General features: G+C 34.8%; 1 protein-coding gene across 1 annotated transcript; it reads left to right on the forward strand.

The window, feature by feature from the left end:
- Nucleotides 1-99: 99 nt before the first annotated feature.
- LOC127178032 (tubulin polymerization-promoting protein) lies at nt 100-22,328 on the forward strand. Its single transcript, XM_051130655.1, has 5 exons — nt 100-247; nt 6,959-7,042; nt 8,437-8,769; nt 18,267-18,420; nt 18,902-22,328. The coding sequence occupies exons 3-5, from the start codon at nt 8,441-8,443 to the stop codon at nt 19,106-19,108; spliced, it is 690 nt and encodes a 229-aa protein (XP_050986612.1). The 5' UTR covers nt 100-247; nt 6,959-7,042; nt 8,437-8,440; the 3' UTR covers nt 19,109-22,328.
- The last annotated feature ends 855 nt before the right edge of the window (nt 22,329-23,183 follow it).

A 23,183-nucleotide genomic window follows, 5' to 3' on the forward strand; every position in this document is an offset into this window, starting at 1 on the left:
ACACGTTGTTATTTCTTAATAAATTATTTCCCCTCAAGCTGGCACAGTGAGTTTGAGGTGCCAGTGCGCGAGCCAATCACCGCGCGGCGTCTGATCGTCCTCGAGCGTGCGCTCACCAGCAAAGCGCACATTCATACGCGGATCGCAGCAAGCGTCGCGTCGCGTTTGTCATTCTCGCGGATGTCTAATATAAACATGTTCTGCTAGACACCGACGGAAAGAAGAAACCGACAGGGGCGTCATTCAGGTAAGACTGTCTTTCGTTCTTTACAGCAACGCGTTTTTCTCATTTCGTCAAATTAACCGCGTTTGACGCTTAAATATTGTGCGTTTGATCATGAGCGCGTTTATGTATTTATCGTTTTACATCAAACCAAACCGAGCAGACTGTGCGCTTCATTATTGATCGTTGTCACGGAAGTTCGTTTGATTTACTTTCATTTTTGCTTTGTTGCGTAATTGCGTGCTGGTTTTGTTATGTGTTTGTCAGTATTGTTGCATGTTCGGATGCATGAGAGACACAGCGCGTTCATGACAATAACAATGATCACGTGTTTCTTCAGGATGCTCGTGCTGAGTTTATGTAACGCCTGTGTGATGCTGATAATGTATAGAGCGATTACATAAACACCGGCAGAGAGAGACGAAGATACACATTTAAAACACACTTTTCTAAATATAGATAGATCTGGCCATCCATCTATAAGTCTATTCATCCATCCTTTTAATTATACTTCTGTCCATCCGTCCATATATACATTTATCTATACATCATTGATCCATCATTTAATTTTTAGGTCTATCTATCCAAGCTTAAAGTCATCACTTAATTTCTGGCAATATTGTCAACTTGGTTGCACCGATACTACTTGAACTGAACTGATTTGGACAATGACATCAGTGAATAAATGATGAATTGACTTTTAAGTAAATTGAGTGTTTACTAATCGTCCTCTTGTATATCGACACACTATTTTCCTATTTAATACTGGAAAGCAGCATTGACACAATCTGTATTGTTAAAAGCGCTATATAAATAAAGGTGACTTGACATTCATCTGTACATCTATCCATCCATTCATACATCCATCGTTCCATGTATATATATCTATCTATCCATCCATCCATCTATACGCCCATACGTCTGTCCATCCATCCATCTATCTTTAAGTCTGTCTATCCGTCTGTCCGTCTATCCTTCCATCCATTCATCTTTACATCTGTCCGTCCATCCATTCTTTTGTCTTTCTGTTCTTCTGTCTGTCCATCCAGCCATCCATCTTTACAATCTGTCCATCTTTACATCTGTCCATCCATCCATTTTATGTTTGTCAATCCATCCAACCATCTTTATGTCCGTATGTCCATGCAGTCTTTACATCTGTCCATCTATCCTTACGTCTTTCTGTCCGTATGTCCATCCATTAGTCTTTACGTCTGTCCATCTGTCCATCCATCCATCCATCCATCCATCTGTCCTTAGATATGTCTGTCCGTTCGTCTGTTCATCCATCCATCATCCATATTTATGTCTCTCCATCCATCCATCTTTATGTCCGTATGTCCATCCACCAGTCTTTACATCTGTCCACCCCTCCATTCATCCATCTTTATGTCTGTCCATCTGTCATCCATCCATCTTTACATCTGTCCATCCATCCATCCATCTTTATGTCCGTATGTCCATCCATCAGTCTTTACGTCTGTCCATCTGTCCATCCATCCATCCATCTATCCTTAGATATGTCTGTCCGTTCGTCTGTTCATCCATCCATCATCCATATTTATGTCTCTCCATCCATCCATCTTTATGTCCGTATGTCCATCCATCAGTCTTTACATCTGTCCACCCCTCCATTGATCCATCTTTATGTCTGTCCATCTGTCATCCATCCATCTTTACATCTGTCCATCCATCCATCCATCTTTATGTCCGTATGTCCATCCATCAGTCTTTACGTCTGTCCATCTGTCCATCCATCCATCCATCTATCCTTAGATATGTCTGTCCGTTCGTCTGTTCATCCATCCATCATCCATATTTATGTCTCTTCATCCATCAATCCATCCATCTTTATGTCCGTATGTCCATCCATCAGTCTTTACATCTGTCCACCCCTCCATTGATCCATCTTTATGTCTGTCCATCTGTCATCCATCCATCTTTACATCTGTCCATCCATCCATCCATCCATCATCCATCTTTACGTCTGTCCATCCATCCATCTTTATGTCCGTATGTCCATCCATCAGTCTTTACGTCTGTCCATCCGTCCATCCATCCATCATCCATCTTTACGTATGTCCATCCATCCGTCCATCCACCCATCCATCCATCTGTTCATCCATCATACATCCTTACATCTGTCCATCCTTCCATCCATCCATCAATCCATCTTTACATCTGTCCATTCGTCCATCTTTACATCTGTCCATACATCCATCCATTCATCAATCCGTCTGTCCATCCGTCTGTCTGTCCCTCCATCCATCTATCTATACATCTATCCGTCCAGCCGTCCGTCCATCCGTCCGTCCATCCATCCATCAGTATGTTTGTGTATTGATATCTGGCATATCTGAATGTCTGTCCATTTACTTGTTCATCCATCCATCGATCCATCTTTACATCTGTCCATCCATCAGTATATTTGTGTATTGATATTTGGCGTATCTAAATGAAATTTAATCGAAATATATTTGAGATTGTGCTTTTGTTCAGAAAAGGAAAAATCCTGGAGGTTTTTAAATTTTCTCTCATCACAGTTGTTTCGTCCATATGTTGGTCAGTTATCTTCGCCTGAGCAGAGGATGCAGCCATTTGCTGAGTTTGGCCCAGATTTCTCAGTTCCAGGTTGTGTCAGAAAAAACACTTGTCTCTGACGTCAGCATTACCGCAACATCCCAAACAGACCTTAAGATTTGAGGTGAAGCCTTGAAACAAGGCCTGTATTGTATATTTGACATGTCATAGTCTCCACTTGTGCTGCAATCATCAGTGCTTTGTTGCAGAGTCAGTGTATGCAAAACTCTCACGCTGGAGACAACATGTAAGGACATGGACGGCAGGACAGACGCATGTCTGTATAAATGAGTGACAGTTAGCATCACTGGACGGGCGACGGGTGATGTAATGAGAGATGTAGTTGACCCGATCATCAGCAGCAGCGTGATCTGAGGGCGTCAGACGGGTGTTTGTGAAGCACATGGACACACAACACACTCATGGAGACATGTTTGTCTGCTCTAGATTCATGCATTTGTATTGATGCATTTGGCAGGCACTGTTATCCACAGCGACTTGCATTAAATTCAAGGTATTTTATCTCTTCGTGCACTTCCTCCTTGTGATAGCATTTTGATTTGTACAGGCCAATCATGTCAGGGTTATTCCAGTGTACTAAAACCGAAACTAAAACCAAACCATATATAAAAATTAATAAAAACGACAAGGACATAAAACTACAATTTTTAAAAATGCTGAAATTACTACAAATTTAAACTTAAAATGGATTATATAAAAATAAAAACTCAATATTAGTAAAAACTAATCAAAATAACACTGAAACATGTTTGTTATTGCATCATTTTCCAGTGAAATCAATCCCATTAAACACCCATTTGGCAGTGTTAACTCCAAGAGCTTCAGATTTCTCTGTTTATGTGTTGCATCATATCCTCTTTCTATCCTTAGTGCTTTATGTCACTTGAATTTTTTTTGAATCCTATATCTATTTTTCGCAGATATAAATAGTTTTTTTTTGTATAAAATAGGTCAGTTCATTGTATGCGCTCTCATCTGTGCAACTCATGACCAGAAGGCGAATGCATGCCATCATGCGATCCACCAATCACAGATTCTCTTGAGGCCCGTGTGCATGAAAACAAGCATTTCTCCTTTCTGATGCTTCATCATTCTCTGTGCTTTTGTGAAGTTCCCTGAATGTCCTCCAGTATTACACAGCAGCAGATGTCTTTCCTGATCACTTGAATTACACCTGCTTAGATTACATAGTTGTGTTTACATGCAGCAAATACTGTAATAAATCTGATTAACTCTGGTATTATCACTTCAGTTTTTAGTAGTGTCAGTTTTATGGTGTTAATGATTGCAGAAATTATTGACTGGGTGCGTTCAGGTAAGTTATTTAAAGCAACACATATATTGCCTTAAATAAATATTTTGTAAATATGATTTGTTGACATAACAATAGTATTAGAATTTAGGATGACACTTTTTATTTTTCACTTTTTAAGTGTCACTTTTACAAATAAATTAAATTTGTAAAATTAGATAGATAGATAGATAGATAGATAAACCTTTATTCGTCACACAATGGGAAATTTCTGTGCTACAGCAGCAAAAAAAGAAGTGCAAATATAAGGCCAACGCTCAAAAAATATCTATACAAATACAAAGGAGAAAAAAAAAACAATAATAGTTACTGTCAAAACAAATTGCACAGTTATTGCACAGTTTAGATTATAGTTATTGCACTGTTTCATAAATTGCTATTGCACAAATTTAAATTTTACATTTTAAATTTTTTGTGATTTAAATTTTAAAATTTTAAATTTCAATATTTAAAAAATTAATAAATAAAAACACCAGGTTTGTTATGCTTGTTTGTGGGGCTGAACAAGTTGCAATATGACCAATAATAATAAATTATAAATAATTATTAAAAATTATTATTATTACTAAATGCAAATATAAAAATATGTGAATTTCTTTATTTTTGTCCAACACAACCGTATTGGAATTTAGACTTATTTAAACTTTTTTTATATAAGCTGTCACTTTTATTGATAAATATATTTTTTACAATTAAACATTTAGAGATTGAATCACATTTATTAATTAATAATAATGATAATAAATATAATATATAAATAAATATTTCAATATAATATTTATAATAATTATTAGGAATAATTATATATGCATTATAGGGCAATTTGGGGGGGGTTGCAATTATTATTAAAAAGCAATATTTAAAAAATAAATAAATAGGGCTGCACAAGTTGCAGTATGACTAATAATAATACTGATTATTATTATTATTACTAAATGCAAATATTAAACAAAATAGCATTTAATAATTTTACTACAAAATAAAAATAAAGTATTTAAGAATAAATATAATATTATAATTACAATAATAATAATAATACACATTATTTTACACAAAACTTTTATTTTTACAGAAAATAACATGCAGGGGGCCTATCATTTTAAATCAGAAGAAAGATCTAAAGTTTTATTAGAAAATATTATATTGTTATGATAAAAATCTGTGATCTGTGAATTTCTTTTTTTTCGTCAGGAAGTATGCAAAGTCCAAAAATAATCATGCACAAATAATATAATCATGTATTTAAATATAAAGTAATTTTATAAAACAGTGGTTTAAATATTTTACAAATAAAACATGCAATTGGATGGATGGATGCTCTATGCAATTCTCTTTATTTGTAACTTGGACACAAAGCAAAAGATTATTTCCATAACAAATGAATCATTCTGCAATCAATGCACCAAACTCAGAGTTTGTCCTCTTCTTAACCCGTCTTATATGTTTGCATTCCTCCGTGTTTTTCGTGTCACTCTATTTTTAGCACGTAAGATAAGAATGTTAACATTTATTGACGGCGCGTCACTCTGCCCCGCTAACGCCAGCGATAGAGGCGATGTCGCTGCGTGTGTGTATTACACTAGACGGCACAATGGGCTCTTAGAGCTGAATGACATGATTGAGAGCCATTCAGAAAGGTTTGTTTCTCTGTTGACAGACAAGTAAAACACAATGCTCTTGAATAGGGACATCTTCAAGTGGATTTTGAGGGTCCTCTTGTACATTGACTGTACTTGAGGAGTTCACTTTGGCCTACAGAGCTCTGTTGTCCGACCATAAAGACAGATTCAACTACTGTTACGGACGCGTGACGTAAGCCTCGTTTGGCTCGGGACAGAAGAAGCTGCTAGTGAAGGGCCAGACAGAGGTTTATAACATTTGAAAGTTAGAAATCTTCCACTTTGAATTTGACTATGACAGCGCAGGGCTAGTGCGGTTGCATTATGGGAGCTTCTGGGAGGTGAGCATTGGTGACTAATGTAGTCTGTGCTCATTTTAACAGCTATAAATACTGTTAGATGTTGGTACCAGGACTAACGTGTGACTGAAATTGTGTGAGATTAGTCAGACTTTCGACATTAGCACATTGTGGGTTATGACCAAGTGCCGCCCACTTAGACAGGAAGAGAGCGTGTGGCGTTTGAAGCGACCAATCATGGTTGGTTTTGTTTTTTAGTGTGCGCTTGCGGTTGTGTCTTTTGTTTTGAACGATGTTTCTGCACTGATTTCTTATGAATCATCTCTGCTTTTGCTTTGCGTTTGATTTGGTTCGTCAGATAAGGTTCATTTTGATTTTATTTTCATTTCTTAATTACTGAATCTAATTCATTTGCTGCACCAGCGTGAGTGAGTAATGCTGAGCGTTTGTGTCTTCTTGTAGATGATTACATCATGAATGACACACTTATTAATAACATTAATTATATCTTCGTAATACTTAACCTGAAGCAAATTGTGAGCTACAATAATCACATTAATCTAGTGATGTGATATTGTAGTCTTTTTATATCACATTATCTGTATATATTGTAATCTAGTTATTTTTGTTGGAAATTCAACCCTGAAATCTATTTTATATTGCATAATCATGAGATAATGCCTATTATTAGTAACCTAGTGAATTGCTTCTCAAATGCTGCCTCTCATTCATTTATTTTCTCTTTTCATTTGGAACTTGTTGGATGATTCAGATTATTCAAAATAAATGAATGAATCTGAGCTTGACATTATGAAACACTTGAGTTCTAAACTCCCAAAATAATATTAGTATTATTGCTGTTTTGCTCTGTATGATCACTACAAAACTCCTGTTGTTGTTTCAGCTGCATCAAGAAGGACAAGGAGCGACTCAACACGAGCAACGCTGACGTGGGAACAGAGCTCTGGAGGGGCAGCAGAGGGCAAAGGTCAGACTAGACTTGCATATATATATATATATATATAATATAAGAAATATCTGAGTTTTATATATATTTATATATTCTATTGTATACATTATAATTAATTATAACATTATTATAATTTTATAATTAATTATATATTATGTAAATTATGAATTACTGCAATTATAATTTATATATATATATGCATAATTTATATATTCTATTGTATATAATAAAATATCAAAATACACATATGATAATTATATATAAAATTGTGTGTTATAATTTATATATTCTATTGTATATAATAAAATATATTATATTAAGCACACTTAAAATTCAGTTAATATATACATTACAATTAATTATAACATTATTATAATTTTATAATTAATTATATATGATGTAAATTACTGAAATTCTAATTTATATATATGATATAATAAAATTATAGTTTTTATATACATGTATTGTTTATTTATACTTTAGCATAATTTAACACATATATTAATTTTAATCTGTCATATATTTAATAAATAATGCTCTCTCTGTATATATATATAATTAATATATAATATATACGTTCACATATTTTATTACATATATAACATATATATTAATTTTAATCTGTTATATATGTAATCATTTATGCTCTCTCTCTATATATGAATAATTAATATATAATATACACGTTAGCATATTTTATTACATATATAACATATATATCAATTTTAATGTTTTATATGTAATAAATTATGCTCTCTCTCTCTCTATATATATATATGAATGATTATATATATATATTTTATAATATTTTATATAATATTTTCTCTCTCTTGTGTGTATATATATATATATATATATATATATATATGAATAATTAATATTATAATATAAACATTAACATCTAATATATACATTTGCATAAGCATAATAATCAATATGACCAGTCATAAGGTTCATTTTTTTAAAAATTGAGATTTATGCATCATGAATGAATAAATAGGCTTTCCATTGATGTATGGTTTGTTAGGACAATATTTAGCTGGAATCTGAAGGTGCAAAAAAATAAAAATACTGAGAAAATCGCCTTTAAAGTTGTCTAGATTAAGTTTTTAGCAATGCATATTACTAATCAAAAATTAAGTTTTGATTTATTTATGGTAGAAAATTTACAAAATATCTTAATGGAACATGATCTTTACTTAATATCATAATGATTTGGGCATAAAAGAAAAATCGATAATTTTGACCCATACAATGTATTGTTGGCAATTGCTGCAAATATACCCATGCTACTTACGACAGGTTTTGTGGTCCAGGGTCACATATAACAAATTAAAATGGTAATAAAGAAAGATGCACAATTTTTTTTTGTTGCAGCTATATTAACTATTAACATTCTCATTCTTCACCAGCAACATGGAGGAGTTTAAAGTTCAGACCGCCAAACACCCCGTACCCAACAGTTCGCCCATGCGGACGCACAGCGAGCACCCGAAAGATCACGCGGCCAAACGCCTGTCCTCCGCGTCCAACGGCACGAGCGACGGAGGAGCGGGAGCCAAAACGCCCGTGGAGATCACCGCGCTGGAGGAGTCCTTCCGCCGCTTCGCCATCCACGGAGACACGCGAGCCACCGGCAAAGAGTTGAACGGCAAGAACTGGTCCAAACTGTGTAAAGACTGCGGCGTCATCGACGGCAAGAGCATCACCCTCACAGACGTGGACATAGTCTTCTCCAAAGTCAAGTGAGTCATCATTTGCACCACTTTTAGACATTTAGGACCAGTCTTGGGAAAAGATACTTTTAAAAGTAATGCATTACAGTATTGCAATATTACAAAACAATATTGCATTACTTCCTAAAAGTAACTAATTGCATTACTTAAATATACATGCAATAACATTTTACATTCGTGCATTTAGGAGACACTTTTATCCAGAAGCATTAATGGATTCAATACATTCAGTTTATGCATTCCCTGGGAATCAAACCCATGACCCTGGCATTGTCAGCCATGCTCTACTGTTTGAGCTGCAATAATATTTATATCTCCCTTCTTGCATCACTCATTTTAAGGGTATTATTGCAATGCATTCTGGGATTGCATTGTCTGTGAAGCATGCATGCAATGCTGTCTTTGATTTTGTCCAATGCATTGTGCCTGAAATGCTCAGTTCTGTCTAGGTAAGATGTGATTACACTGTCAACCAGTAAGATTTTCTTGGGCCACATGCAAATGTGGTTCTAATTTTACTTTTAAAAGTAATGCATTACAATATTGCTTTACTTCCTGAAAGTAACTAATTTCATAAAATATTACATACTGATTAAATATATATGTGCAATTACATTTTATATTTATGCATTTAGCAGACACTTTTATCCAGAGGCATTTATGCATTCAATACATTCAGTCCATGCATTCCCTGGGAATCAAACCCATGACCCTGGCGTTTGTTTGCGCCATGCTGTACTGTTTGAGCTGCAATAATATTTATATCTCCCTTCTTGCATCACTCATTTTGAGGGTATTATTGCAATGCATTCTGGGATTGCATTGTCTATGAAGTATGCATGCAATGCTTTCTTTGATTTTGTCCAATACATTGTGCCTGAAATGCTCAGTGCTGTCTAGGTAGGATGCGATTACACTGTCAACCAATAGGATTTTCTTTCAGACATCTGGCATGTGTGTTGCATACATATAAACACAGATGTTGCATGCATGTAAAACGCAAAAACACTATGAGATCTGATTTGGGTCGTGTTCAAATGTGGTTTTAATTTTACTTTAAAAAGTAATGCATTACAATATGGTGTTACTTCCTAAAAGTAACTAATTGCATTAAGTATATATGTGCAATAACATTTTACATTCATGCATTTAGCTGACACTGTTATCCAGAAGCATTAATGCATTCAATACATTCAGCTGCATTCCCTGGGAATCTAACCTGTGACCCTGGCGTTGTTAGCGCCATGCTCTGTTGTTTGAGCTGCAATTAATATTTCCATCTCCCTTCTTGCATCACTTATTTTAAGTGTATTGCAATGCATCCTATGATTGCATTGTCTATAAAACATGCATGCAATGCTGTCTCTGATTTTGTCCAATAATTTGTGCCTGAAATGCTCAGTGCTGTCTAGGTAGGATGCGATTACACTTGTCAACCAATAGGATTTTCTTTTAGACATCTGGCGTGTATGTCGCATACACATAAACACAGATGTTGCATGCGTGTAAACTGCAAAAACACTATGAGATCTGATTTAGGCCGTGTGGTTTTAAATCACATCTGGTCATCTGACCCACTTCTACTCACTCGCATCCAGTTCTCTTCTTAATGCGTCACTGTTTCACAACAGGTTCAGATAAGGTTAGCAAATCATGCAGGGAAGATGCAAGTTAGTGACAGATTAACATGCATGTATTTAGTCATCTCTCACATGTGCAGGTCAAATTATATCATAAATAATGCAGCAAATGAGAGACGAAATTACATTTCTCAGCTGATCTGTGCATTATGCAATATGTGCATGTTAACAGATGGGATAAAACTCCTGTTTTTTAGTGCAATCAGTGTAATAGACTGCAGTGTAGGAGTGTAGCTGTGATATTTTCTGTGACAGTAACACAATTGCCTCAGCAATTGCATGCAGTATTTTTTGAATATGCATTCTATAAAAAAAATTTTGTTACTTAAAAAAGCATTAAAATAAAAAAAAAAAATTAAATAATTATTTAATTTAATTTAGTAATTAATATTATTGCATATAATATTTAAACATTTTTAAAAAATTAAAATGACAATATACATGACAAAATTACTAAAACTTTAACTAAAATGAAATTGAAAATGGAATATATATATATATATATAAAAACACTATATACTATAATAGTAAATCAGTGAGAGAGAGTTACATGACACTGTGCGATGAAGAGGAGTCGTGCTGTGTTGATGTTTTTCTGGTTCTTCCCCCACAGCCACAGGCCATGATGGCTCATGCTGAATAACCCTGATGACTGCAGGACAGAAAGAGTCATCGTTGCTTCAGCAGGGCCAGATTTTAATAACGTGCCCTTAATATAGAGCAGCGTGTTCCCTGATCTCATCTTTAAACATTTGAGTAGCAGAATGAATTTATCCAAATGTAGTATTTATGCATAAAAGATATTCTCTGCCTTTTAGAGATTCACTTCACCCCGGCTGAGTGAGAATAAAGATTATTCTGCTAGACGGCGTCAGAACAACGTGGCTGAACAGAAAAAACGAGAGGCAGAAAGAACGAATGCGTGCAATGTGTGGCATGCATTAACATTTAAAGTAAAGGTGCAAGTGCAATCAAAAAGGAAGTCGGTGCAAACCTGTATGCTGTTATAAAAGAACAATGATATTTGCACGATGCTTTTTTGTGCTTTTTGATGCTTTACAGGAAAAGAAAAGCAAGCAAACAAAATGTAAGTTATTTCAGCAAATGTTTTGATGCTTTTCAGATGTTTTTTGTCCTATTTGAACTTGACTGCCTGAGCCAAACAGAGTGTGTATTCAGCATGTGTGCGGACGCTCAGGCCAAAGATAAAGATTGCAGTTGTACAGCATCCAAACTAAAGGCGTGTGTTTCCTTTAATCAGTGCGGCCCGCACAGATTAAAACCCGTCCGATTGATGTTAATGATGCTTGATAAAGCCACGGCACATTTAAAGCAATGCAAACATTACAGTACTCCCCCATTCAGCACGTAATACCACATTACAGACAAATATACACAAACTAGGGCTTCTGTGGGTCTAAAAATGTCTTAATTCTCCCTGGCACAAATTAAGGCCGTAAAAAGGTCTTAAATCAGAGAGCAAAGTCGTGGCATTAAATGTTGCATGCACTGAAAAAAAAAAAGATTCTTCCTCAGTATTTTTGTTTTACAATACAAATATTTAAACATCTTTAAATCAAGATACATTTACTTGAGGGGTAAAATTTTTTGCTTAAGTTTATTCTTAAGGTTTTATGCTTAAAACAAAAACAAATATTTGTCAATATGACATGAAAATGACTTTTTCTGTTTTAATTCAAGCTAGCAACTTGATAGTCATGGTGTCAGTGTGTTAAAACGCTATCAATGCGTGAAATCATGTTAACAATATGCTAATCATGCTAGCAACATGCTAATAACATGCTGATCATGGTAGAAACATGCTAGAAACCTGCTAATCATGCTAACATCATGCTACTAACAGGCTAACTATGTTAATCATGCTGTGACCGAGCGTTCAACATGCTAGTAACAATGTGTAACATGTTTAGTAACAACATGCTAGCAACATGCTAGCAACATGCTAATCATGCTAGCAACATGCTATTAACATGCTAATCATGTTAGCAACATGCTAGTTGCTTGCTAATCATACTAGCAGCATGTTAGTAACTTGTTAGTAATGGTAGAAACATGCTATCAACATGCTAATCATATTAACAATATCCTAACGACATGCTAATCATCTTAGAAACATGCTAGCAACATGCTATTAACATGTTAATCATGTTAGCAACATGCTAGTTGCTTGCTAATCATGCTACTAACATTCTAATTATACTAACAGCATGCTAGTAACTTGTGAGTAATGGTAGAAACATACTATCAACATGCTAATCATATTAACAATATGCTAGCGACATGCTAATCATGCTAGAAACATGTTAACATGTTAATCATGTTAAAAAATGTTAAAAACATGCTAACGGAATGTTAATCATGCTAGCAACATGCTAATCATACTAGCCACTCATTAGTAACATGCAAATCATGTTAGTAACATGCTAGCAACATGCTAGCAACTTGCTAATCATGCAATCATACTAGCCACACGTCAGTAACATGCAAATCATGCTAGTAACATGCTAGTAACATGCTAATCATGTTAAAAAAAAGGCTAGAAACATGGTAATCATGTTTAAAAATGTTAACAACATGCTAATCATGGTATAAATATGCTATAAACATGTTAGAAACATGCTAATCATGTTAACAACATGCTAGCAACATGCTAATCATATTAGCCACACAATAGTAACATGCAAGTCATGTTAGTAACATGCTAGCAACATGCTAGTAACTTGCTAATCATGTTAAAAAAAGGCTAGAAACATGGTAATCATGTTTAAAAATGTTAACAACATGCTAATCATGGTATAAACATGCTATAAACATGTTAACAACATACTAATCATGTTAACATCATGCTAGCAACATGCTAATCCTACTAGCCACTCATTAGTAACATGCAAATCATGTTAGTAACATGCTAGCAACATGCTAGCAATTTGCTAATCATGCAATCATACTAGCCACACGTTAGTAACATGGAAATCATGCTAGTAACATGCTAGCAACATGCTAGTAACTTGCTAATCAGGTTAAAAAAGGCTAGAAACATGGTAATCATGTTTAAAAATGTTAACAACATGCTAATCATGGTATAAACATGCTATAAACATGTTAACAACATACTTATCATGTTAACATCATGCTAGCAACATGCTAATCCTACTAGCCACTCATTAGTAACATGCAAATCATGTTAGTAACATGCTAGCAACATGCTAGCAACTTGCTAATCATGCAATCATACTAGCCACACGTTAGTAACATGCAAATCATGCTAGTAACATGCTAGCAACATGCTAGTACCTTTCTAATCATATTAAAAAATGCTATAAACATGGTAATCATGTTTAAAAATGTTAACAACATGCTAATCATGGTATAAACATGCTATAAACATGTTAACAACATACTAATCATGTTAACAACATGCTAGCAACATGCTAATCATACTAGCCACACAATAGTAGCATGCAAGTCATGTTAGTAACATGCTAGCAACATGCTAGTAACTTGCTAATCATGCTATAAACATGCTAACAACATGCTAGCAAAATGATAATCATACTAGCCGCATATTAGTAACATACAAATGTTAGTAACATGTTAACTACATGTTAATAATGCTAAGAACATGCTAGCAACATGCTAATCATGCTAATAACATGTTATCTATCGATCTGACACTGTATTGCCTTCAAAACATTTAAGCTTTAAGCTTCAAAACTACTTTAAACTTCAATCTATTTCAGCCTGAAAATCGTCAAACTTTTAAAATCTTTTAAAACTTGTAAAACTTCTTTCAAACTTTCTGTCCAGGCCTTCTCAAGCCAGCTTCAAAGTTTGTCTTGACAAACTTCTTTACCTAGTTTAACCTACAGTAGTATGTGCAAATAGTCCATTTAATGTCAAATCACTTTACAAAATAAGCTAATTTTTCTCGAAATTTGTCATTTTCTATGACTGTTTGGATGCAGTAAAAAAGATGTGGCAGAAATCATCTGGGTTATGTTTGCATTTTCACTGTCACTAGTCATAATTCAAGCTTTAAAATCAGGATTTGGCATAAAATAATATCATGCATGTAAAAACGGGCTGAGAATTGGTTCAGATTCAGACAGGAATCTTCTTTGTGGCAGTTTTTCTATTGACCAAGCATTAATACAAAACTTCTTCACTGCACAACTGCTTGTCAAAAGCAAAAATGCTACAAAATGCATCATATTTTGTGAAAAAGCATGAGCAGATACTATTTTTGGAATCTGCACCTCAAAATGACTAAGAAACAAGTATTGATTTCCATTTGGCAAAATATGATACAGAGCAGTTGTGATTTATACGCGTTCACGTGTTAATAAATGCATATGCAGGGTAATATTGCGGTTTATGACTAGCATTCTGCAAATCCTCATAGCTGAGAAGACAGCAGCGAGAGAGAGAACAGCCCCGAGTTTCTCACTGACATTAGGCAGCCGGGAACAGTCGCAGCGCTGAAGGATCGCACAAACAAAACTGCTCAGCAAAGAAGTCGAATTAATTATAAAGCCAAAGAGGCGTGTTTACCCAAGCTTGTTGCTATGACAGCAGGGCTTTACGGGCTTTTGTTTAGGTTCTCGATCACCACGGTAAAGGCTGTTTGTGTTTGTGTTACTATGTGCCTTTTTAAGTGTTGCTTTACGAGCTGAATGGGTTCATAATGCAAATCCTGCTTTAGGGCCAGATAAATCAGCCATTCTCAACTAGTTCTACTTCGGGATGCTGACAGAAACAAAACTGTTTATTGTACTAAAGTAAACAAAATACCGTGCAGTTTGATTGGACGCTCGGCCCTCGACGGTACTAACTGCAGATTTGGGAAGCATTTCCTTTCTTTTAGAGTTGATTAGAAGTGCATTTCTGAACTGAAAGACTCGTGTGTGACGCCGGGCCTCTCAGAACTGACATGTTTGAGTGATCACACACGGCTGTTACACCGCATCTGCTCTTAGTTCATGCAACACTTTCAGACCTTTATGCAAGCACTTACTGTGCAATCTTAAAGGAATAGTTCACCGAAAAATGAAAATTATCTGTTAATTTACTCGGCCTTAGGCCATTCAAAATGTAGGTGACTTTATTTTTTCTTCTGTAGAACAGTGAAGAAGACTTTTAAGCTGAAATCATGGTCCTTGGTGATTCATAAAATGCAAGTCAATGTGTACCGGCATTTTGAGAGTCAAAAAAAATCACATAATTAATACCCGTGGCTCCTGATGATATATTGAGGTCTTATGAAGCAAAACAATCAGTCTGTGCAAGAAACTGAACATTATTTGCAACCAGTGTTGGGGAAAGTTACTTTTAAAAGTAATGCATTACAATTTACTCCCTGAAAAAGTAACTAATTACGTTACTTAGTTACTTTTTATGGAAAGTAATGTGTTACGTTACTTTTGCGTTACTTTTTAAATCTGGGCAGGGCTTGCTTCTATGTTTTTAATATAAAACAATTCTAATGTGAAAGCCCTTTTACATCAGAAGTGAAAAGAATTCACCTCAGGCTGAAAGAAAAGTACATTTATGCAGGAGGTCACTCTTCAGCTATATAAAAAAAAATGAAACACAAATGTTTGTGTTTATCTAAAGTAATTTTTGCTTATTAGTGTGGTTGAATTGCATCATGGAAAGTCGGCAGCAAAGACACTGGTTAGTAAGATGGGATTAAATACATAAAAGATATTTGTTTTATTTAACATATTTAATTATTGCAGGGTTGTGTCATATTCTGAGTTTGCATTTTAATGTTTTTATTCATTTCGAGGAATACTGAATCTGTTTTTTGTGAGTGAGATGAATTAAATGAATTATTTGAAAAAGTAACTGAGATGTTTACTTAGAAATTCAAAAGCAATGTGTTACTTTACTAGTTACTTGAAAAAAGTAATATTATTACGTAACTCGTGTTACTTGTAATGCATTGTTCGCAACATTATTACCTGTAATCCAGAGCCACAGGCAAATACACTTCTTTTTAAAACTGACTTCTTTTTTGGAATGAACTGGTTCAGTTCACTAGTTTCTTTAAATAATCACACAATGATGTCATATATGCAGTTATATTACTAAAGCACCCAATAATAATGTGAAATGTGGATGTTTTACACAGTGTTTGGAAAAGTTATTTTTTAAAAGTAAGGCATTACAATATTGTGTTACAATATTGAATTACATAAGTTACTTTTTATGGAAAGTAATGTGTTACGTTACTTTTGCGTTACTTTTTAAATCTTGGCAGGACTTGCTTGTTTGATTTTAATATAAAAAGTTTGATTATTGGCAAATGTAAAAGCCCTTTCACATTAAAAGCCTCAGGCTGAAGGAAAAGTAAATTCACATCTGTAGAGTAGAATGCAGAAGAAGAAAGTTCAACACTCTTTAGCAATAAAAAAAGAACAAATGTTAGTTTATCTTGAGTATTTTTTGCTTGTCAGCAGCAAAAATGCTAGTTAAAAAATGGGATTAAATACATAAAGGATATTTGTATTATTTAACATTTAATTGTTGCAGGTCTGTGTCATATTCTGAGTTGCATTTCACTGTTTTTATTCATTTTTGAGGAATACTGAATCTGTGTCTTTTTTTTTGTGAGTGAGATAAATTAATGCATGTTCACATTTATTCTAGAACTAAAGTAACATCTTACTCCCGGTTTCTCTCAACATTTGGACAGGAGAGCTTTCAATTAATTGTTTAAAAAGGTACTCAGATATTTTCTTGTGAATTAAAAAGTAATGCGTTTACTAGTTACTTGAAAAAGTAATTCATCATTGAATCAAATATGCTGCTATTTTAGCTCATGTCCAGTTGGAGTGACTGTCAGGCGTCTGAAAGTAAGTTTTGATTGAGCAACTTGTAGATCTGTGTTGCTTGAGTCACAATTGATTCAGATGATTCAGTCCGATTTAAGGAACTGGTTCAACTAGTTCACTAAAAAGAATCAGTTCAAAAGAATGATTCGTTCATGAACTGGACATCACCCTTACGGAATGTTTGTTTGAGCCTGAGGCTCTGGATTACAGGTAATAATGTTGTAAATAATGTTCAGTTTCTTGCACAGACCAATCGTTTCACTTCATAAGAATTGAGTAAGTTCTAAGAAGCCACAGGTATTAATTTTGTGTTGCCTGATATGATTTTTTTAAATGTAAACATCCATGTTTCACATCATTATTGGGTGCTTTAATATTATAATTGCGTATAGGTTGCGTCATTGTGTGATTATGTAAATGAACTAGTGAATTGAACCAGTTCATTGAAACGAACTGTCCAAAAGAATCAGTTCATGGAAAAGAATCAGATTTCCCCATTTGTCTGAAGCTCTGGATTACAGGAAATAATGTTAACCCTAACCTTCAGTTTCTTGCACAGGCTAATCGTTTCACTTCATAAGACCTCAATATATCGTCAGGAGTCATGGGTGTAAATTTTGTGTTGCCTAATTGATTTTGTTGGCTCTTAAAGTGCCAATAGCCATTGACTTGCATTATATGAATCCGCAATGATTACAGTTAAAAATCTTCTTTACTGTTCTAGTGAAGAAAAAGTCAGCTACATCTTGGCCTGAGGGTGAGTAAATTAACAGGAAACTTTCATTTTTGGGTGAACTATCTCTTTAAATTCTATTTAAATATAATCACGTTGTTCAGACCCTGTTATTTCTCATGTGAAATGCGAAACATCCAATATTTTCATTTCAGTCACTCAAAGCTTTCTCATGTTTACAGAAGCTCTTTTAATCAAGTCTTGCATGTTTCTGCTCTGCCGTGTTTATATTTGATATAGTGATGAGTTTATCATCCACATGTCTTTGTTTTCTAGGAACAAATCAGCCCGCACTATTACATACAGCCAGTTCAAAGAAGCGATCGCGGAGCTCGCCAGGAAACGCTTCAAAGATAAGAGCAGCGAGGACGCCGCGCAAGAGGTTTACAAAATGATAGAAGGGAAATCGCCCATTATATCTGGAGTCACGGTAAAGACCACAGCAGACGTGCTGTTCTTTCTCTAAATGAATAAGCGGTGATAGTATAGTAGTATAGATAGGTAGTAACCTTCCTAAGTTGATTTGAATAAAAGTGTTCATAAATGTAAATCTAAATGTAAACGGGGGTTCGTAAGTTGATGAATCGGATCAAAGAATCCTGAAAAATAAAATGTATCAGTTTCTGCAACATTGATAATAATCATAAATGTTTCTTGCGCAGCAAATCAGCATATTAGAATGATTTCTGAAGAATCATGTGACACTGAAGACGAGTAATGATGCTGGAAATTTAGCTTTGATCACAGAAAATAAATTACATTTTAACAGATATTCACATAGAAAACAGCTATTTTAAATTGTAATAATATTTCAAAATTTTAGCGATTTTACTGTAATTTTGATCAAATAAATGCAGCTTCGGTGAGCAGAAGAGCCTTCTTTTAAATACAGTCTCTTTCTGGACTCACAGAGAGCAGTGGCTTCCCCGACCGTGTCCCGTTTGACCGACACCACCAAGTTCACCGGGTCGCACAAGGAGCGCTTCGACGAGACGGGCCGCGGCAAGGGCAAGGCAGGGCGTGTGGAATTGGTGGACACGTCCGGATACGTCTCCGGATACAAGCACGCAGGCTCATATGAGAAGAAAGTTTCAAAACCTCCACAAAAACCCATGTGAGATTCTCCATCAGTGACAGAAGACAAACCCGACTCTCTAAAGCACAAACGGATTTCCCATTTTCCATTGAGGGTACGTCTTTTTCTGTGAATAACATTGAGTTCATGTTCCTCTTCCTTAAGTGTTTTATTTCTATTAACTGGAACGCTGTTTACATCCAAACGCCGACGTCACCAGCTGGTACGTTCCTAACAAACACGATGATGCCAAGAGACAGACAAGTGACTGAGTATTGCACGCTCTACTAGTGAAGGTTTTTGCTGATTATCTGTTGTGAACATTGACATAAACATTTGGCATTTTGTGGCTTCTCTAATGATGCAGGAGAATCAGGCCTGAAATAGATTTTACATGCAAATGCTTGAGTAATGCAGTGCATTAAAACAACACACAAAATCAGATTGCACATTTATATTTTAATGCATTTAGCAGATGCTTTTATCCAAAGCAACTTGCATTGCATTTCAAGTCTAAATTTGATCAGTTCATGCATTCTCTGGGAATCATTTGACAGACTTTGGCATTTGACAAACATCGTACTTGTAGAGTCTGTTTCAGGCCTAAAATAAAATATATTTAAATGTATTTGTCTTAGTATAAATTCTGCATAATATCAAGGAATAGTTCACCCAAAAATGGAAATTTTCTGTTAATGTGCTCAATCTCAGGCCATCCGTAATGTAGATGAGTTTCTTTTTTTATCAGACTTGGAGAAATGTCATTCCATCACTTGCTCACCAATGGATGTGAATGGGTGCCGTCAGAATGAGAGTCCAAACAGCCGATAAAAACATCTCAATAATCCACAAGAAGTAATCCACAACACTCCAGTCCATCACTTAACATCTTAAGAAGACAAAAGCTGAAACAAATCCATTATTAAGACATTTTAAACTAAAATACAAGTCCATGATCCATAATAACACTTCCTCCAGTGGAAAAAAAAAAAGTCCATATCCTGTTGTCTTGCATATCAAAATCCAGCCACGTTTGTTTTACGCTATCTTAGACTGTTTTGACTTATAAACAGTGCTTGATCTGTGCAGATTTCTCTCCTGATTCAGTTTTCAAAAGAAGTGTTATATTTTGGATTATGGACTCTTAGTTTAGTTAAAAATTGTCTGAATGACGTATTTGTTTCAGCTTTTGTCTTCTCAAGATGTTAACTGATGGACTGGAGTGGTGTGGATAATTATTGTGATGTTTTCGGACGGCACCCATTCACATCCATTGGTGAGCAAGTGATGCAATGCTACATTTCTCTAAATCTAATAAAGCAACAAACTCATTCTAATCTTGGATGGCCTGAGAGTGACTACATTTGCAGCAAATTCTCATTTTTAGGATGAATTTATGGCTTTACAAACTGACTTGATAATCATTTGCTTCTGCTTCCCCGTCTCATCTACCTAAACCAAAATTTTAAACGCTAAAAATCTACTGATTTTGTTTGCATTTCATATATCTTATAATAACTGAATGCAAAAGTCCAACCATCATAAGTTGTTGTTTGATGCATAAAGAATTGACTGCTGGTGCTCAAGATTGTATATCTAGTAGTTTGGTCGATGTCTTTTGAATTGACGGCATAACTATGTATTTCTAATGATATGATGACATATAATGAAACACTGCCTGTGTTGTAATTGTGGAATGATTAACTATTATGTACAAGGAAATACCATCAGCAAAAGTTCAGGATTTTCTTGTCAGCACAAACAATATCCGACCCAACGCATGATGCGTTATCATACCTCAGTACACACTGAATAATATCAAACCAGCAGAAATATAGCTAAAAGATTTCCTTACAAAACTCCTCTGTGCATCTGAACTAAAAGCTCTGACAAAAACAAATAGTTGGCAGAAGTTTTTAATTATTTTAACACATATAAACAGGCCCACACAGAGTCTGCAGCGCTGAATTATGTCTGACTATCTTCCTCCTGCTCTAAGCTTTATTATTAGCACATTTACCATATTAAAATCCATTACGTGGCATTGAAAATGCAATTACGCCTGCAGATTCTGTCTGGGCCTGTTTATCAGCAGATCAAACTGCGAATGAAAATATTAAAAGATATTTTGTATTCTGCTGTGGTTTTAGTTTGAAAAGCACTGTTGTATTTAACATGTCATAATTGAGGCACTTTGCTGGGTTTTTTTTAAAGTACGTGCAGTGTTTCTGCCTACAGAACAATGTTTACAAGAGAAGTGACATGCTGTAACTAACACTGGCATGGCATACGTCTAAATGAATACATTCCCTTTACCATGACTAGTGTTCGGATTTATTTATAAACGCACTGCCATCTGAACACACTGGACAAGATCCAACCTTCAGGGTTCCCACACTTCTCAGCAATCAATTTCAGTGACTTTCCGTGAGATTTCTAGTCGCCTGTGAACAGCGCATGTGGATTTTTAAAAAATAATCATTCTGATTCACTAATGAATTATTCAGACTGATTCGTGAATTACTGATTCACTCAAAAGAACTAACTTAAACCACTTTATGGCTTGCAAACAAGTTTTGCTCAATGCAAATGCACTGTTTAGCTAATGTAATATTTTAAAGCACAGTAGTAAAATCTATATTCATTATATACACTTTTGAGAATTTAAGAACTTTTTACAGCTACATTGTGTTAGAAACTGATTTGTGAATCACTGATTCACTGAAAAGAATTGACTCAAAATGATTCACTCATAAATCAGATGTACTTTTTTACATTTTTTAAAAAAAATGACTTTTGCAGACGTGTAAAACACGCATTTTAAACTCCCTAATATTTTAACTGATGGTGGGAACCCTGAACTTTGCAATAGATGAAATTGTCCATGTCTATGGAACGAAGAAGGGAGGAGTGAGAGTGTACAGACATATTCTTCTACAGAACATCTATTTTCAGATAAGAAAAGTGGCTACGGATCATAAATGTCAAGCTCTCCTGCAGAAAGTGACTCGTATTTATGATTAACAAACCACAAATGAGTATATATATATGTTGTCGTATTTAATATGTTTCGTGTGCTTAATGCCAAATACTGTTAACCATCTGTTTTGAGGAACAATACTGTCTTATTTTTTAAATAATGTTTTTTAATGTTCTTCAGTATCCTGATATGCATGTCATATGGTGATGGTAAAACGATTTTAACGTGTCAGTGTTTTGTAGCATCGTATTGAATAAAAAACGAACTGCCTGGTTCTCGTTTATTTCCAATGCACGTATATACAATAGTGGAGACTGGGGCTAGCTGTCACATGGACATTTTCTGTATTTGAGACTTTCTCCTGGTTTTTAGACCAAGGAAAATTTAAGCACCAAATTGAAGGCTTTCTTAAAAGCTTTTAGAAATTCTGTATCAGTTAAACAATTGCGGTGCAAAAAGATCACTGTTCTGAAGTGCTCCAGCACTGTGAATTATTTGTTTTAGATCAGGACTTCAAATCACATATTGATTTATATCGGAACATCACGTATAGCGAATCATTTGATTTAGATAGGAATCGGTTGAATGATTCAAATCACATGATTCACGATCCACATTCTGGCTTTTATTCTAAAATGATAGTTCCAGAATCATTTGATTTAGATTGGAACTTCGGAGTGGGTTTGCGAATCTTTTGTTTTAGATCGGAACTTTGGAGTATGGATCGCGATTTTAATTAAATTGGAACTTCGGAGCAAGCTTCCGAATGTTTAGTTTTAGAATGTAACTTCGGAGTGGGTTTGTGAATTTTTTTTATTGTAATCGGAAATTCGGAGCAGTTTTGGGAATCTTTTGTTTTAGATCGGAACTTTGGAGTGGGTTCGTGAATCAATTTGATTTTGATCAAAACTTCGGAGCATGGTTCACAAATCTTTTGTTTTAAATTGGAACTTTGGAGTTCAGATCACAAATCATTTGAATTAAATCGGACCTAAATCGGAGTTCGCGAATGTTTAGTTTTAGAACAACTTCGGAGCGGGTTTGTGAATTTTTTTTTATTTAAATCGGAAATTCAGAGCGTGTTTGGGAATCTTTTGTTTTAGATCAGAACTTTGGAGCGGGTTTGCAAATGTTTTGC

This window comes from Labeo rohita, chromosome 16 (assembly GCF_022985175.1).
Source record: "Labeo rohita strain BAU-BD-2019 chromosome 16, IGBB_LRoh.1.0, whole genome shotgun sequence".
NCBI classification, from domain to species: Eukaryota; Metazoa; Chordata; class Actinopteri; order Cypriniformes; family Cyprinidae; genus Labeo; species Labeo rohita.

What these genes read in the sequence shown, in the direction of transcription:
- LOC127178032 (XM_051130655.1), top strand. Translation starts at nt 8,441, where the DNA reads ATGGAGGAGTTTAAAGTTCAGACCGCCAAACACCCCGTACCCAACAGT. An exon ending in ATAGTCTTCTCCAAAGTCAA is followed by an intron (nt 8,770 to 18,266) that starts GTGAGTCATCAT and finishes TTTGTTTTCTAG; the next exon opens with GAACAAATCAGCCCGCACTA. An exon ending in CCATTATATCTGGAGTCACG is followed by an intron (nt 18,421 to 18,901) that starts GTAAAGACCACA and finishes CTGGACTCACAG; the next exon opens with AGAGCAGTGGCTTCCCCGAC.